This window comes from Seriola aureovittata, chromosome 8, assembly GCF_021018895.1.
Source record: "Seriola aureovittata isolate HTS-2021-v1 ecotype China chromosome 8, ASM2101889v1, whole genome shotgun sequence".
In the NCBI taxonomy this organism is placed as follows: Eukaryota; Metazoa; Chordata; class Actinopteri; order Carangiformes; family Carangidae; genus Seriola; species Seriola aureovittata.
Genome location: NC_079371.1, coordinates 14,931,215 through 14,949,756, shown reverse-complemented (window position 1 = coordinate 14,949,756; position 18,542 = coordinate 14,931,215). Strand labels below are relative to the sequence as shown.

Genomic DNA, 18,542 nt, shown 5'->3' with positions numbered 1-18,542 from the left:
CAATTTGCCAGATAAGCAACAACTAGGTCCCAATACTGGGGTCACCGATAACACTAACACTAACACTAACACTGCGTCATGCACCATCCATCATTGGAAAACAAATGCAGTTTTACATGAGTGGATAAATGTGTGTTCATACAGCACAGTATGCCTCTAAATGAAAAAGGACTAGGGAAGGAAGATTGTGAAGATGAAAGAGCAAACATTTTGATCCAAGAAGCTTTTTGCTTATGTGCACAACACATAAGCATACTGTCCAAAGTATACATTTATTTTCTTTGCATTGCTTTAAATAAAATGTCATCTCAGTGCAAAGTTCACAACACAAAGCACCCCACTGGCTATTTCTCTCTTCTACAACAGATAATATCCTCTCCTTTCAGTCTTATTCCATCTTCCTCTTTCTCCATTTCCTCCTCTCTGCAGCCGTTGTGTCTCTGGCACACACTGTCATTAGGCCAAGGAGATATCTGATAGCAAATTCAGTGCCACAGAGCACACACACACACACACACACACACACACACACACACACACACACACACACACACACACACACACACACACACACACACACACACACACACACACACACACACACACACACAGACAACTCATGTGTCACCAGACATTGCATCCGTTGAGCTTACATACAGTATGGCCATCATCAATTAGGTAGCTGATTTAAGTGGTCAAACTCACTCATTATTCTCTCTGCTGCTGGATGCACCGCTGGTTACCTGTAAATGTCATGCTTGTTAGTCTTGCTTTTAGAAAGCGTGCTGCAGGATGACATGGATCCCGCTAACCAAACTATAATTATTCCAGCTATCGGTGATCCATCCAATCAAACTGAGGAGGAGCTGCTGCCCTCACTTATCCTGTCTGGTAGAAATTAAATGTCTGACTGGCGGCCGGCAGTGTTACAGCTCTTGCAGGTTGAGCCATGAGAATTCTATGGTCTTAGTCATGGATATATGCCTTAATAGAACCCTGCACTTCCTTATCTTCTCACAAGAGATTTTGAGAATTATATCATTACTTTTTCAGCAGAAGGGAAATGTCATTATCAACCCCTCTTCAGTATTTGACAGGACCTTAGGATTAATATTTAATGGATTCATTCTTGCTGTTGTGGTTGCAGCGTTCCTAAGAATTCAGCTCTGTTTCATGTATGTGCACCTGTAGAAGGCCAAAAAATTCTCTGACAAAGAGGTATAAATGTTGGGCTGGACATGACATGCTGAGGGTTGCCACCTGGAAGAAAAGCATATACATTTTCGCCACATGCCATGTGTATTTACTGGCATTGAATATTGAATACTGTCTGAGTGGCTTATAGTTATTACTGAAGCCACTAGTTTTGGGCTTTAGGGACCACAGCACCCCCTGCGACCCTAAAGGGAGAAGCGGTATGGCAAATTAATCAATGAATGGTGTTCACAAATTAAAAGAATAGTTTTTTTTTTGCATAAAAAATTTGCATAACTTGCTTTCTTGACGAGTTAATTGAGGAAATTGATACTAGTCCCTCAAGTCTGCAAATATAAAGTGAGAGCCAACAGGCACTATCTTAGCTTAGCATAAAATCTGGAAGCTAGTCTGTCTCTGTCCAGATGAAAAAAAACATCTGACTGCCACCACCTCTAAAGTTCACTAGTCAACACGTTAATTAGTGTAACTTTTGGACAGTCAGGCTGTTTCCTCCATTTCCAGGCTTTCTTCAAAACTAAGAGAACCATTTCCTTCATTCATATTTAGCATACAGATGTAAGAGTGGTCAATCTTCTCAACTCTTTGCAAGAATAAAATAATATAAGTGTATTTCTGAAAATGTTTAAGCCTTCCGCCACAGGCTAAAGCTCAACCTTCTCAGATTACATCTCAATAATCTTTGCTAGCACTTACTTTTACAATAGCATTTAGTATGCTTTTAGTCATTTGTTAAAAAGGGATACGCTCCCAATTTTGGATGATAATGAGCTCTTACTCCTATATGGTTTGAAAGCATTTATTGCAAACTGCTTTGGACAAATGTGTCTGACAAATAAATGTAATTCCTTTAAGTTTCCATCACTATAATCAGAGCTAGGTCTTTTTCCATGAATCAGGACATGACGTGTAGTCTGATACAATCCTGATTACTCACAAATGACTGGGCTGTGGTGCTGTTACGCCTGACAAAAAGTGCTTAATCATAGTGATTACATTTTGCATGAATGTTGAATGAATGCTAAATGAATGCTGGGATACAGACAAACATAAAAATACACAGAATGGCCAACTCTGATGCTGAATCTCATATCTAAATACTCTACTCTTATATCAGGTTTTTATATTAGGTGTCAATATTTCATAACACTAGGCCAGTGGGTTTCTCCTACCCACAGTTTGCTACATGCTACATGCATACATTTTCTGTTAAAGTAGGGCAGCTGGTGCCTGGTGAACAAATTAAAAACTGTCCCACAAAAACCATATCAGATCCAAATGTTAGTAGTTTTCCATTTTGTCATGATGCCTCCACTTACAGAGACCATGTGCAATATTACCTGGGTCATGCTGTGGATGCTCCACGGGTCCACGTACTGTGGACCCCTGTAGTTTTACAGTTTTGCATTGCTTTCGCATTTGCAGGCAAGAAATTTCAACTTAGCAGGGAGCCAAATGAAACAGTCTATATCACTATCTATCATCCCAACACATGATCCTGTTCTGTGTATGAGGTGCCAGACTGATCCATATTTACCTGACACACCAAGTACAAGTCTATCTCCGCCCCCACAAAATAAAGATACATACAAAAACTGCAATAGTATATTGAGTTGTCAATAAGAAAGAATATGTGGATTTCTGTCTTGTCAAATGTCACAACAGTAATTTTGAGATTAAACTGTGCATTGGAATCTGTCATTAGGTCTGCAAATACAGTAATACCTTTCATCTCGTTCCTGTCCATTATCCAGTGACACACTCCAGCACCAGCAGTCATTTGTAAATTTGCACTTTAGTCATAACCATTTGCTGCAGTATATTATACAGTAAATGTAGCTATATTATGCATGTGTACAGACCATACTCAGGAGCCTGCAGGCATACAATACATGTGGTACATTACACTCACATGCATCCTGGTGAGCAATCCCAGCAAAAGGGAACATGAGTGGCACGGCCTGCTTTGATGAGCTGTCAGATTAAGGATTATCAAGGAGCCCCATTAAAGTTTACAGCTGCACTTTCTGCTCCCCCATCAGTTGTTTGCAAAATCTGTCAGAGAGACGGAGAGAGTATCAAGGGCTTGAGGAGGAGAGATGGAGAGGGAAAGAAGAGAGGAAAGAGGGATGAAGAGCTGGAGTAGTGGGAACTAGACAGGAGGCAGAGGGAGAAAAGTGGACTGACAGTAGAGAATTAGAGTAGAGGGTGGGAAGAGGATGAAGATGGCAGATAACTAACACAATATCAGAGTTGATTTACAAAGCTGTGTAGGCTATTCAACAGCTTGTGCTACTAATACACCATCAACCACAGAAGATGAGCTCAGTGCTGACACATATCGACACTGCACTCTGCAGGTTAGATTGAGCATTTTAATTCTCATTGACTTGGAAATGAAATTATGAATACAGGCTGATATCAGGAGATCCTGAGAATGAGTGATTTCAGTCATGTGAGTCATGTTTTTAATTCAACAGGGAACAAATGAAATATCTGGTACAATATCTAAAGAAAAACAAATGGAATTGATTGCCAGTGTCTACTGTTTCTCACTAAAATGCAACTGTCAGGAGGAACTGCATTTTAGACTGTTCTGGTGACAAGTTATCTCACCCAGCCTGTTTGGAACCATCTTAAAATTAATGAACAAAACCATATGAAAAAGTAATTTAGAATTAACCATAGAGAAAGTTAGAAACTATGAGGGGACAGGCTAGAGATTGTATATCACTTCACTCTGCTATTACTGTTATATTTTGCTCTACAACTGCTGGCTTTCTTTTTCACTCTCTTAGTACTAGGCACCAAGGACACACTTACTGAAGTGGCAAATATTCATAGCGTCCTCTAACCCCAACTATCCTTTAGTTGCACACAAACACACACCGAAGGCTACAGGATTACATTTCAAGACCTTGGTTGGAAAAAGGTAAGCATATAGATAAAAAAACTGCTGACCAACAGCAGACAGCTGGAATGGGAAAACTGTCCTTGTGCTTAAGTTTAACTTTGGCCATTGCAAAGGCAGAGTCATAGACCTCTGTGGTTTTGAGATGCGAGACTAAAGCGAGAGGCACACACAAGCTGTAGTTTCCAAATGTCTGACTTTTGTGTCGACATGACAGCACTCTTCTTGCTGCGGGCTATCACATATAATTGTAATTGTGTGGAAACATGTTTGAAGGTTCAGTGGCCAGTGCATTTCATGGTGAAGGTGAACAAAGAAGACGCTCGTGTACAAAATGGATCACGTCGTCATTTCGATAGTTATGAGTTACCTTTCGTGACTGTGCTGAATGTCTGTTGTCTGGATGAGGGGGATTCTGGTTGGGAGTGGTAGATAAGTGGAAAGTCCCCGCTGCTGTGGTGTGATGTTGTAGCTGACACTTCCTTGTGGCTAAAATCACCAGTGAGAACCAGAGATTCGCTGAAGCCTTTGGTCCCACGGGGGCAGCTTGTCCCTCTAATGTGAGAAAACACTCAAACTGTCAAGACAGGAGAAATCAACCTCTTCACCTCTCCTACTCTTACAGCAGATCAGGCCATATTTCATTCAGTCACATTTCTTTAAGGTGCTGGCAGGAAAGTTAATCCACTAAATGTTGCAATGCCTTATACAAAAATATATTGTTTCTTTTTTTTTTTTTTTTACATGTCTTTGTCATATTTTTCTTAACATGCAGAACAGTGGTATGTATCTACAGTCACTCTTCTTTCATCTTTTAAGCCTTAGATCGATGTTTTACTGCCCCCTGGTGGACAGGGGTCAAAACTACAACTCATTATAATGCCATGGCTCGCATGGGCCTTCATAAAGGTCTACAGACTGAATTAATATATGGTATGTATGTATGTGTATACAATGTATATAATATACATATGCATACAAACACAAACACAAACACACACACATATATATATATATATATATATATATATATAGTGCTACAGCTTCAACAGTAATGACAAAGCTTATGAGGAAATATCCTATTCCCATTTATAATCATCTTGAAATGTGCTGTGATTGAGCTTGCTTCCACTGACATTAGTATCACTGTTTTCATTATACCACCTGTATTCGTTTGCCACCTAACTGCTCACTCTGATCAGCCATGTCTGTCATCTTCCAGTCAGGCTCACAGAGAGGAGCAGCAACAACACTCTCTATGTGCAGCTGTGCTCTGTTTGGATAGATACCAGAAAGCCCACAGTGAGTGCATCTATAATTTACTGACAATTTTACACCATTCTAATCAATTGAAGAGCTGGTTCATCTTCAGCTGTGCTTTAATTGTATCTTGAGAGTTTTAGATTTCTGGAGATGAACTAAAAACAAGCTAAAGTTTTCTTTATGTATTGACAGACATGTTGTTTTTTTTTTGTTTTTTTTTTCAAATGAACACCTACAGTATATATGTCCATAGCCTCAAGCATTTTATGTATATGTGCATGTGTCTGTCACTTTCTTTGATCATTAAACATTTGATCATATTATTATTTTTTACATATTGATCAATGCATGAAATGAAAATGCAACAGTAAGACCAACCCAAAGTTTTCTGCTTGTTGTTTACAGGAAACTTTCTATTGAACAATTTTAACCTTTTATATAAAACAACTGGGGGTTTGCAGAGGGAAGATTGTTTACTATGTGAAAAATCTACTGCTGCTATGCTATGAACCGTCCAGACCTCTCAAATTATCTGGTCTGCTTACTATCCCCAGAGTCAAAACTAAATGTGAAAGGGCAGTGTTGAGTTTTTATGCACTACATATCTCCACAAACTCCTAGAAACCAACTCTCACTTGGTTTAAATCAGGGCTTGAGACTTTTCTATTTGCTACTGGCTTTTATTATTCAAATTTGGGACTATTTATTCATATGTTGCAATTCACTGAAGCTGCACTATCATTTTTATTCTCCCGTTAATATGTCTTATTCTATTTTAGCTTACTTTTTCATTTATCCTCAATTTTAATTTAGTCTTTAAAATGATGTGCCTTTTCATATTATCTTTTTATAAATGGCTTCAATGTCTTATATATAGCACTGTCTGCCTGTTTGTTGAAAGGTGCTATAAAAAGCAGAAATGCAGGAAATGTATGTCTTCTTTTTAAAATTCTATCACACTGACACTAAATATCTTTATTAGTGTAAACTCCCAGCAGTGACTGCTGATAAGCTCCTCATATGAAAGCCTGCATACAGGATTTAAGATATTAATAAGCTTTTAAATATAGTGATTAAACTGATACAGGGACAGTAACAGGAACTAACGGGCACTGGTTGTATGCATTATGCAAGAACACATTCTGTACTTTTATAAGACCTTCAACGCTCTAAATGCAATAGTTTGTCTGAACACTCGACTGGTTTAAAGATGTAGTCAAGTTGGATGCCACTTAGAGAGAGTCTTTTTTTTTGTTTTACGTTTATGTTCTTGACACCTAAAAAAAAATCCTAAAGGTTAAATTATGCGTGACATAAAAAGAAAATACCACAGCAGCAGCCATGACAGGTCTTCACAATACAGCCAGCAAGTTTGACCAATTAACATGACATGTAAGTAATATCACCAAACATAGCGACAGCGCCAATAAAAGTTAATGACAAGAATTTGACATGCCTTCAGAGGCTTAAAGTAAAAATTATAATAACTGCAGGAGTTGTGTGTTTTTGACGGGTTGTCGAGTTTTTGACGACTTTTCCATCTGGAAACCAAAGAAACCACAGAGCAGGATCATTAACTTTGATATGAATATGATGACTTCAGCTGCAAGCCATTGATAATGAGTCATATTTTTGAATAAGTGTTCAAATAACTCTTTGATATAGCTTTGGGAGCATGCTTCTTAAGCTGCATTTTAAGATGCAGTGCTTCCAACATTTTTCTCTTTACACATCAGAGATTTATCAATCATTATTTTGGTAAGTTTTCACAATTTACAGCAGAGTCTTGGTATTTTAGATAGTACTGAATCTGTTGATCAGTCAAGCAATGCAGCATCCTGCGAGAATATCATTTAACTTAGCTACTCACTCAACCCATCTTTTTTTTTGCAGAAGTGAGATAGATGTCTATGGACTGAAACCTCTCAGCGGTCACGGAGCAATGGTTAAATCAGAAGATTGGCACACCAGACTTTGCATGAGTTTTAAAAGGCTAATCTGCAACTTTAAATTGGCTGTGGAGAAACCTGGTGGTCAATGTGTCACCAGATAATGACAGTATTAATAAAGGAAAAGAGAAACGTCTCCATTGTTCTTAATCACCTTCTGACTGTTTGCACTCCCACAGCACAGAGCTGAGAAAGAGCCACAAGGAAATAAAACCATCACTGGGCAAATATGAGATATTCATCCACATCTATGAATGATTAAAACAGACAAATTTTAAATTATATTTTCAAACATAATGACCTTTTACCGATATAAGTGATACGTTGACTCTGTCAATGACTACACCGACTACTAATCTTTATTCATCATATGCAGCAGCCTGTCTGCTCTTTTAACTATTAATCTTAATATCTGTATTATAATGTCACTAAAGTCAATGAGGAAAGTAAGTGTTAAGCCAATATCCTGCCCACCGACTTCCTCACTATCTATCAGGACTTTGAAGGGTTGAGTTGTATGGACTCAGAGTACACCAGGATGGACTCACAGGATGACAGACTGTATCTGGGGAAATCACAACAAACTGAATGAGGGTAACAAAAAATTATAAAACAAAGCTCTACAACAGGCCTGAAGGCTACAATGTTTCTCCTCCTTGAATTTTGTCTTCTGCTGCAGGTGAAAAGAACAAAATCTGCTCACCGCCTCAGGAGTGTGTTTTTTCCTCTAGTCCACAAGAGTTCTTCAGATCCAGGGAGCTGTATAGACAGTCTGTGCAGACTGGTCTATTCGGGGCGGTTCTTTCATTATTCACACTCCCTCTCACTCAGTGATCAGAGAACAGATTCTTTAGGGCAGCAACTGGACTGGCATCTAGCAACAGCAACACAGATTACAAATCACATAGTGTTCTATAACTTTGGAAACTACCTCAGTGCATAGCCCAAAACTCACATAAGTTTTTTATGGTGACCGTAATAAGACTAACCAGCATCTAGAGAATGGCATCATGAAAGAAGAATAAATGGCTCAGTGCGACTCTTCCATGCATCTTGAGAAACAAACTGTTAGTTATGTGTCAGATTTAAAGGCCTAGTACAACATTAAAGGAAATATTGCTAAGCAACATATTTGAGTCTGCATACGTTTTGCTCAGGTGCATTTTGGGAGAAACTCAATACTTTTACTTCATTAAATTTGCTGCATTACATTTATTTATTCATTGTTCATCCATCTCTTACAATACATTGTTATACAGTAATGCAGCTTAAAATTTACACGGACATTTTGTGATCACACTTAAGAGATGAAGACTAGGAATTTTGTAATAGTACATACTGTATGTAACTAATTATACAAACAATGATAATGATGAAATTTCATCACAAATTGACTGCAAATACAGGTGTATGTTTGCCTCTTTACCGTTTTCTTTTTTTACTCATGAAGTCACTCACCACTCCAGTTGTTTTTTTCGGTAGATACTTATATACTCAAGTCATTGTTTTCATGAATACTTTTATCAAGTTGTGGTTTTTTCATCACTCGTATCCTGTCTTATGTCTCATGTGATAATGTATGAAGGCGGAGCCAGGAGGTAAGACTAAAGCCTGACTCTGCATAACACTTTTAAAACTTGGGTTATTAACTCTCATTATATCTTGTGTGTTTAAAGCTAAGCGGTTTGTACCTTCATATGCATCATATAGAAATGGAAGTGGTATTAATGTTGTCATCTCTCAGCAAAAAGTATATTTCCAGAAATGTCAAACTATTGCTTTAAGGTTCACACTTTTTGTTGTTGTTGTTTTGTGTTTTTGTTTGTTTTTGAATTGAAAAAGTGTTAACTTTCAGCTCTCAGGTGGCTAACTATCCGGCTGTCCTTGACAGTGACGCCGCTCCCTGGCATATCTAGACAAGGGGTACAACAGGGAGGTCTCAACTGTTTGGTTAAGTGCCCACCTGAGGTCCAGGAAAGGGAGGGAAGGTAACCCTATAGCAGGCTCCAGCGCTGCTTACACTTAAAAGGGATCGTTCAACTTTTGGACTGGGCCTGCTGTGTCGTCAAGGCCCGACACCCTCCGCTCGGAAAGACTCCCTGAGAGCGCTGCCACCTTAAAGAGTCCCAATTATTACAGTGAAAGTCTCCCTCAAAAGGAGGCACCACTCTTGGTGACGCCTCCTCATTCCGTTTAGAATAAACATACTAATAATTGCAGTTTAATCTCTGTGTGCACATAAACAACTCTGATGTTGCAGCCTTTTGTGCAGTAGGCTGCACTGTTTGTTGAACTCTATTATGTTTGGATTTATGAGACTTTATTGTTTGTTGTGCCAGAGCCAAAGCTTTCTGGCAGCATGTTTCTGTTTAAAGTCCTTAGGGAGGACACGGTAACCTTTGTGCTTTATCAAATTATTATTTTCCCATTAACTTCAGTCGGTCACAACAATGCTGAAAACCGTATAATAAGAAGCTTTTTAATCAAGCGTGCTGGCAGGGTGGTTTGTGTTTGCTCGTTCTTGTAGAAGCAGAATTGATTGAAAAGCTGTAAGATGGCATTCAGCTTCACTGGGAATCATTTCAATTATCAGGAAAAAGGTCACACCACAAAAATAGCCTTTATTTATAGGTAAAATCAATTCTTTTAAGGCAACAGCAATACTTAGACTGACAAGCGGACTGGCTGAGTAAGAGCATAATTTTGGTTTTGGCTGCAGGTTCATGTGAATATGTTTGGAGAACAAATGCATGTAAAGAGTAAATGAAATATGGAATGAAAATTTCAGAAATGACTGTCTCTGCCTTTGGCTGGATCACTGGGCTTCACATCCTCTGATTTGGAGCTCTGTTGAAACAAACATACATACATAATTTAAACAAAAGTTAACTTTTTGGTAAAGGTTGGAATGAATAAAATAATGAATAATAAATGGACATCTGGGAGATTGTTGGTCTCATGGTGTAAAAATACATATCAGTAGATTTTGATGTTTTGCATTTAACATTGCTTGAAATAAACTAGATAAGACTAAAGTCTAGATAAGGCTAAAGTTTGTGATAAATCTGCAGACCTACCCCCATTAAAGGAATAGTTCAAAAGTTTGGGAAATATTCGTATTCACTTTAGAGTTAGATCAAAAGATTGATACCACTCTCATGTTTGTACAATAAGCGAACAGCTGCTTAGTTTAGCTTATCATAAAGAGGTAAAGGTAAATAATCCACCTGTTCAGATTAAACAACGATATATATATATAAAAGTGTTAATCAGTGATCTTTCATGGTAATGACAGGTGCATTTTTACCTTTGGACCTTTACCTGTCTCCAGTCTTTATGCTAAGCTAACGATCTGCTGACTGTAGCTTCATAGTTGGAGCACGGAACTAACTCCAGGCAAGAAAGTAAATAGGCATATTTCCCAAAATGTTGAGCTATTTTTTCACTAACTGATTCTTGAATGTTAGTGCACTGAAGAGGTTGGGCTCTTCCTTTACCTTGGACTTGAAGAGGAGGTTAATGACGCCCTTTGAGCGTCTGTCTGCTGTTCGGTCAGAGGTCACACAGACAGACATGCTCTTACTGTCCCTCCTGGCTCTGGGGTTATCCACCTCCTCTGTGCCCCCCACCACCACCAAGGACAGACCTACAGACAGAAGCAGCTGTGGCTTTACTGTTTGTGTTTCACTGATTACCAGCCGACAACAAAACCTCGGCCTCTTCATGCAGCAGGATGATTTTGTTCTCAGGTTAATTTTGCTCTTGCAGCTGTTCTACTGATGAACTGTGTGTTCTGACAACACTGGTGGCAGAGTGTGTATGTTCAGTGAGGCAATGTGGCTTGTAGTCAGCTGTGCTAATCAGAGTGAGTGTACTAACACCGCAGTCAATGCTGGCTCAGCTAGTGTGGTCCAACGTGGCAGGATGCCAGTGAAACATCAGTGAACTGTGGTCTGATGCACCGTTTTGAGGTGCAAGGTTATGTTACTGCAATGATGAAATATAAACTGGATGAAACTGCTGCCCAGTTCTGAAAAATAACGATTAATTTGCCACCTTACACCAGAGTTTGTGTGTTTGTATTAGCTCCGCATTCTCCAGCTTGACAAATTGTTTTCAACACACTCTCAATGACAAAGTCATTTTCCTGTCACGACCTTGTGTGAGTGTCTTTACAGTCAGCTTTCCAGAACACAAAAACACAGCACTTCCTCTCAAGTCATGACCTTGTATTTTAACTTTGTGGGATATATATTTACAGTAACTCAATTGCAATACACTATACAGCACCAGGTGGATTTGTGTGTTTGTCACCTGTGATGGCAGGCAGGGATCTGGAGTTGGCATTGGTCAGCGACACATTTCCTTCATTTGGCTCTGACAGGTTGGTGTCACTGCGGAACTCCTGTTTCTTGGACAGCTAGAGGGAGACAGAGATCACACAGAGCTCAGCAACAACACCTGCACAGAAACTCAACATTGTGTCCATCAGCATCCCTTCACATGCTGCCTTTCCTGTCGTTTCCTCCTCTCTCAGCCCGCTAATGATCGTTCTCACCCGTTTGCAGTCCAGTGTGTTCGTCCTCTCTCTCTCCTCTGTGATGAAGATCATGCTGCTCCTCTTCTTCTTCTTTTTGCTCTTCCTCAGTTTGACCTCTGCATCGCCCACCGTCACCACACCCTCCTCCACTGTGCCGATACTCACGCTGCCGCTGGAGCGCGGCAGGGTGGAGGACCAGGAGATCGGGGACTCAGGGGGGAGGTCCCTAGGAGGAGGCAGGAAGTAAATAAATTAAAAGCATTAAATGCTGATTTCCTCTTGACACTCTAATGTCACAAGATAAGTTAATCTGTCAACAAATACAGTATATGTATATGCTACCTGTCTGCATGGGTCTTGGTGGGAGTTCCACATTCAGATCCCTGCAGTGAGGAGATCGAGATGATGGACTGCCGAATGGAGCGCAGCATGGAGCGAGGACGAGTGGACTTCCTCTCATCCAAGTCCGGCTGGAAAGAGAGAAATTACCATTATTATATCCAAATAAAAAGACAACATATTAGCAAGGAACTGCTCATAGACAGAGTCAGAGAAACAGAATGGAAGTACAGCATTAAAGATTGCAAGAGCAAAAGAAGGTGAAGTAACTCTTAAAAACAGCATATCATCACTCCTGCTCATCATTAGTTTAATCTCTCCTGAAGGGCAGAGCTGCTTTACAAGTTAATGACCATAATTAGCCCCAGCCAGTCTGTCCAAGCCCTGTTCTGGTTATAGAGAAATTTAAAGGTACAAATCCCATATCAACACTCTACTCAAAGGCTTTTGTGAATACTTTGATCTTTAAAATTCACCTGGGTCAGCTCATTTAAAGCTTAATTAGCGCAGCTCTACTGCAGTTACTGCGTGTCCAGTCTTACAGAAAAGAACATGTTTTGGATTCCAGAGAAACATCACATTTCAGTAAAAGATACCTTATTCCCTGACTCTTCCTCTCTTCTCCCTCTCTCACCCCCCCCCCCCAATTCTTACCAGCTCTCTCACTCCGTACTCCTTCTCTACTTTCTTCTTCAGCTGTTTGAAACACTCCTCCATGCGCTCGTGGAATGGACGCAGGTCATCGGTCACTCTCTTCCCGTGGAGGGAGATTCCTCCACCCAGTAATGGGATCTATAAATGCAAATGTTATGGCGTCAACAGAACATCCAAATAAAGTAGCACGACTAGATGTGGTGTGTACATTTATTGACGAATCTACCTGCCATGCGATGAGGTCTTTGAGGCGCAGCAGTTTATCTCTGTCCTCTGGGTGATACTGGTTGTACTCCTCGGTAAAGAACGCCTGATACGGAGGAAAACATCAAAGACTTATTTAAGGAACGATGGCTATACGTTTCACCTGCTCAGGCAGTTTGTAGATTAATAACTGGCTTTTCCACCCACATGTGCCCTTTTCTAAGCACACTGATCTCCTCCTTGTGTAAGATATTACAACGCTGAATGGTGTTTGAGGATGAACGCTAATGATATTTCAAGTTCTAAATTTATTGCATTTACTCCTTTCATATTCAAAGCCTCAGGAGGTGATACTGATTTTTGATCCAAAACGAATTCAAGTCCATTCACCATCAGACATGAGTCGTGAATGAAGCACTCTCTTGAGCGCAGATAACTTGTTAAGGGCATCAAATAAAAAAAAAAAACAGTATTGAAATTGTGAATCTTTCATCATAGTGCCTTAAAAAAAATCTATACACACAGTTAAAGTGAATCAGTCCTTGTTTTGTAAAAATTGAGACCACTGAGGAAAAATAAGTCAGTTTAATCCTGTGATATGTGCAATGAACATTATGTATATTATAATACTATTAAAAACAAACAAACAATCAAACAAAAAAGAGTCAAGGTTCAAGAAGCTGCAATAGCCACCTCTAATTGGTTTTTATAAAAGATTGATCTATTATCAATGGTTTAACCTACGATCATTAATCTCCATTTAAGTCTCATTAAGGCCTTTATTCAATAGTACACGTGTCATTAATTGACCCAGGAAAGGCTGGTGTGAAGGATTATAAATTGAGCTGGGTTTGATTTAAGATTCTAGTTTACCTTTTCATATTTGGCGAAGCCACCCATAACAGCTGGGTCCACGATGCCATTGAGCAGCATGGAGAGGGGGTTGATGGGAAGGCTCCAGTCAGCCTGATATTGGTTAATCATAGTCAGAATCTTCTCATTGGTGGAATCCATGGTTTCTATGGCATTCTCCAATGGAGACAAAGTAGTCTGGGGAAGAAGTAGGTAGAAGGGAAGAAAGGATGACAGTGGAAAAGTGAAAAAAAAAAAAAGCTCACAGCAAACAAAGATGTAATAAAAACAAGCTGTCAAAGACTTACATGTTTCAAGTCAGTAGCCTCAAACCAGCGCAGGATCCCTGGCAGTTTATACACAGTGGTGAAGGTTGTGCGTTCAATCCACATAGACTAAAACAAAAAGATGGAAAAAAAGAGAGAAAAAAAAACAGTAGTCAGATGAATCTCTGCCCCTTGTGAATACTCCTGACACGATATCATATCTTATATTAAAGTCTGAACCCTTACCAGGCACTTGCTGCACAATCTGATATCTGATCTTACATTACTGTAATACCTGAATCTGATGTTGTATCTCCAGTGTTCATCTGAAACCTTAAAACATAAGCTGATGTCTTAGATTATAATTATAATACACTTTGCTGTTGAATAAAATCCTATTATTCTACAGAGAGGGAACTTTTCTTTTTGTTATCAGACTTTTCAGACCGATAACAATGCAAGCACACTGTAGCTTTTGAAATACTTTCATAGCCCCGTGGTCGAATATCTTTTCAATTTGATAAAGTTACTCACAGCAAACTCATTGTTTGGGTCCACAGGTCCTTTCCTGACAGGTCTGGAATAGTGGAAACGCTGCACGTAGTTGGACTTGTAGAAGCTGCATTGTGTAAGAGAGTAATCATTTACCAAACAAGAAATGTGACATTATCAGAATTGCCAGTCCCTTTTTCCACTGTTACCATTTCACAGACATTCACATTTTCACATTTCACTTCATGGTAACATGGTGAGTGAGACAGCACTGACTTGATAATCTGGTCAGGAACAGGTTTGTTCTTCAGACGAGGAGGGATCTCCAAGACCGGCTGCACTGTGAAACACTGGATATCTGGTTCAGTTCACTCAGGAATAAAACAACACAACATGATGGAGAGTGTCACCACATCCCTGAGATTACAGACTGATAGCTGAGGGATGTGTCTGACCTCCAGCAGATAGGGTTTAATATACAGAGGTGCCAAAAAAAACAGTAAACCAAAATAAAGTTTAGATCCAGACCAGAAGTGTCTGGCTGAATAGATCCAATAACATAGACCCGGTGACTCAGCAAGCTTTATTGTTTCTGGGTAAAAGGTCCCCTGATATCTCATTTACTTTCAGATTTTTCTTGACTTCTTCAGCCACACAAATACTTCTTAATCCCAAAGGCACTGCATGTAAATAATACTGTATATATGATATTTATGATCTATATTTGATATTGCATTTCTATACAACTGTGGCTTTACAGCGTTTATAGTTTCTGCTTCCTGTGAACAAAATACTGTAGCTTACATTTGAGTGTTTAGTGTGTTATGCTGCCTGAAGGATACACTGATGTGGAGAGTTCCTGATATCGTCCCCCGGCATGGTGGTGGTGTTGAGGCGCACGGCGCTAGGGAACTGGCTCATCAGGTGGTTCTGGAAGTCCTCTCTGCGCTCATACTCCTTACCTCGGTGGATAAACACCTTGTCCTGAAGCCATGGGAAATTTACTGGTGTTAATGGTGATAATGAAAAATATTAAGCCTCAGTTCATCCTGTGATCTCCATAGAAATATTCTTTTTTTTGTTTTTAAATCTTGAATGCTTTCAGTTGGGCAGTCCCATCTAGAGTTGGCAGACGTTGCATATTTTTCTCACAGGGAATATGTGGGCCTGTGCCTGGTCTCCCTTCACTGCCTCACCTGCCACCTGAGTCACTAACTTTGTCATATACCTGACCACAGCAGATTAACACATCTACTGAATACAGGAGCTATAAATGGAGGAATTTTATTTCTTCAGTTTCCCATGAGCTTTTTTTTACGTCCCATGCTGTTGACTATTTGCTGGTGTGTATAGAAATTTGTCCACTGCTGCAATTTTAAATAGTTTAGCTTCAGCCTCTGCTGATATTGGGGAAAAGAAAGTTTCTTTGACCCATCTGTACAAGGAAGGGGAGTCAATGTCACCTCTGTGCATAGTGTGAATTTGTTTGTTCCTACTCAATGAAAACTATCTATGAAATATTTTTTGTAATACTGTTTGTTTTTCCTCTCGCTAAACAATGTGACAAACCTTGAGGAATGGAGGGTAGCCCTGTCCATAGTAGCCCACTGCAAAGTAGTCCGGCTTAGGCCTCAAGATCGTCATAATGTTCTCATAGAACTTGGCTTGTTTCTCCTGCAGAGAGAGACAAAGAGAGAGACAGAGGATTTGTTCAGGGAAGGGGTTTTATCAGCTTGTGCCAATGACAAAGCTACCCTCAGCAGAACTCCATAGATGATAGATGTAGAAAAAAAAAAATTAAGTGCACGCCATCCAAGGGCAATGTCTGTCATTTATATAACCACATAAATTCCGCATTAGCCGAGAGAGCCACTGCTGCAGTCATATAAAGAGAGAGCAAGAGATTTTCACATTCTTAGAAGAAGTGTAATTCTCTGTGGAGAGGGGAAGAGAGAGAGAGAGAGAGAGAGAGAGAGAGAGAGAGAGAGAGAGAGAGACAGCTGAGTGACACAGAGGACACAGAGGAGAAGGTGGTGCTAAACCGCAAGTTAGACTTTTGGGTTTGGAGTGAATCGCTTCTTCTGTGGTGCCAAAGCAACAGATGAAACAAAGAGAAGAGGGACAGAGAGGACAGAGTGAGAGGGGTTGGGGGTGGGGGGGTGGGGATTTGAAGTTACCGATGATTGACAATGAAGAAACACTCTTTTAGTTATACAGTGATTGTGGAAGCTCACACCGGAGTTTTTCAGAAAAAGAACTTAAGTGTTGAGTAAGTATTAATTTTTAAACATTGTGCTGAATTGTTTATAATGTCTGAAAGTGCAGATGACTAATTTATTGTGGAAACTGCTGATTGGGAACAATATGTTCTGAGGTCAAGAAAACATAAGACCTGAACGCTTGCCGCTGGACAATTTGCCTAGATTTTGTTTTATTCTATAAAAGCCAGAGACAACATCAAACTATTTCACCAGTGTACATATTTTATTCACAAATTTAACCAGGGTTCAGTATGCAACAGCTGCACTGAGCTACGTTACTGCTGCTTTCAAAAGCTTGAATAAACTGTCTGAATTATCCTCCTTTCCCTCAGACGCCCCCTTAAATCCAAGAACCTCTATAAAGAGAATACAGGGCAAAAGACTGAGTAAAGGAAATACAAAAAAAAAATGTGGAATCATGATCATTATTGCACAGAAGATATGAAGGTTTGAGATAGCTTCGTCTTACCAGTCTCCTGCTGAGTAACTCGTAGTCGAAGATCTCATTTTCGTACTGTTCGGCTAGTTCCTTACACAGAGTGATGGCCTCTTCCCACATCTAGACACACACATACACACGAAGAAAGAAACAGAAGTGTCCTTCATTACACCATCTGCTAATAAATCGGCAGCGGCTGTCATGGTGGGAATTCATCTAGTGAAAATCTCTGTTTCCAGGTCTCTGGAGAGAGGCGGGAAATGACTCTATCACTGCTTCAGAGAACACGAGGCATTCATGTAGAATACAAGATGAATGTGACACCAACGCACCACACAGAGACGATGACTGCATGATTGCAACACTGTGTCATCCCTAAAAGGTAATGAATGGATGAATTATACAGGAAAGGAAATATTTCCCAAAATAAAAGTCTATACAGTGAATTCTGATTTTATGGCTTTTCCTAATCCCCAAGTAAAAAAAGTGCTGTGATCTTTTGTAAAAGGAATTCAGAGGGTTATCTTAATTACCAAAAGCAAAACTTAACTGACCTGCCAAAACTTAATTTCTAATGACAATAGTGTAAACCGATGCTGACCTTGCCCTTGTCAAAGTAGTCAATGATGGTGTCGTAGAGCGTTTCTTTGAGCTGCCGCTGGGTTTGCGAGCTGTAGAACTCAAACTGGGGGCTACACATGTCATCTGACCACTAAAATGGAGACAGGAGGGAAGACAAAGGACAAAGACAAAAAGTGAGATACAGTATGAATCTTTTTTTTTTTTCTTATTGCTGTAACAAAAGAAAAAACAATCTGCAGTCGGGACCAAGTCTGTGTGTGCTGTCCCATTTATCATTATGCTGAAACAAGAGAGGCGAAGAACTTAGAGCTTAGAGTTTCTTTGTTGTAATAAATCAATATTAGTTCTAAGCGGAGCTAGCACAAAAACAGCATCACAATGCTCATTCATTATATAAATGAGACAATTATTCATCTTCTATTAAGTAGAAATTAATTTAGAAACTAAACAAAAAAGCGTATAAGGAGCTCCAAAACTGTCCCGTCTGCTTTGAATAGTGAGGAAGATGATTAGAGCATGCTGTCTGTTACAGCCCACTCTCCCCAATAATGTGAAATTGGACTGACAGGACTGAC

The 18,542-nt window shown here is 39.6% G+C and overlaps 1 protein-coding gene across 1 annotated transcript in view; it reads right to left on the bottom strand.

The window, feature by feature from the left end:
- Nucleotides 1-9,942: 9,942 nt before the first annotated feature.
- Nucleotides 9,943-18,542, bottom strand: part of LOC130173489 (dedicator of cytokinesis protein 2-like) — a 95,726-nt gene continuing 87,126 nt past the window's right edge. Inside the window, exons 37-51 of the mRNA XM_056382822.1 lie at nt 17,987-18,097; nt 17,416-17,505; nt 16,255-16,359; nt 15,528-15,669; nt 14,962-15,043; nt 14,728-14,812; nt 14,236-14,322; nt 13,949-14,125; nt 13,098-13,181; nt 12,872-13,009; nt 12,221-12,348; nt 11,897-12,104; nt 11,653-11,758; nt 10,836-10,984; nt 9,943-10,185 (exon numbers count right to left, since the gene is read on the bottom strand). Of these exons, the coding sequence (XP_056238797.1) occupies nt 10,123-10,185; nt 10,836-10,984; nt 11,653-11,758; nt 11,897-12,104; nt 12,221-12,348; nt 12,872-13,009; nt 13,098-13,181; nt 13,949-14,125; nt 14,236-14,322; nt 14,728-14,812; nt 14,962-15,043; nt 15,528-15,669; nt 16,255-16,359; nt 17,416-17,505; nt 17,987-18,097 (1,755 nt within the window). The 3' untranslated portion in view covers nt 9,943-10,122. The remainder of the gene's footprint in view (nt 10,186-10,835; nt 10,985-11,652; nt 11,759-11,896; nt 12,105-12,220; nt 12,349-12,871; nt 13,010-13,097; nt 13,182-13,948; nt 14,126-14,235; nt 14,323-14,727; nt 14,813-14,961; nt 15,044-15,527; nt 15,670-16,254; nt 16,360-17,415; nt 17,506-17,986; nt 18,098-18,542) is intronic.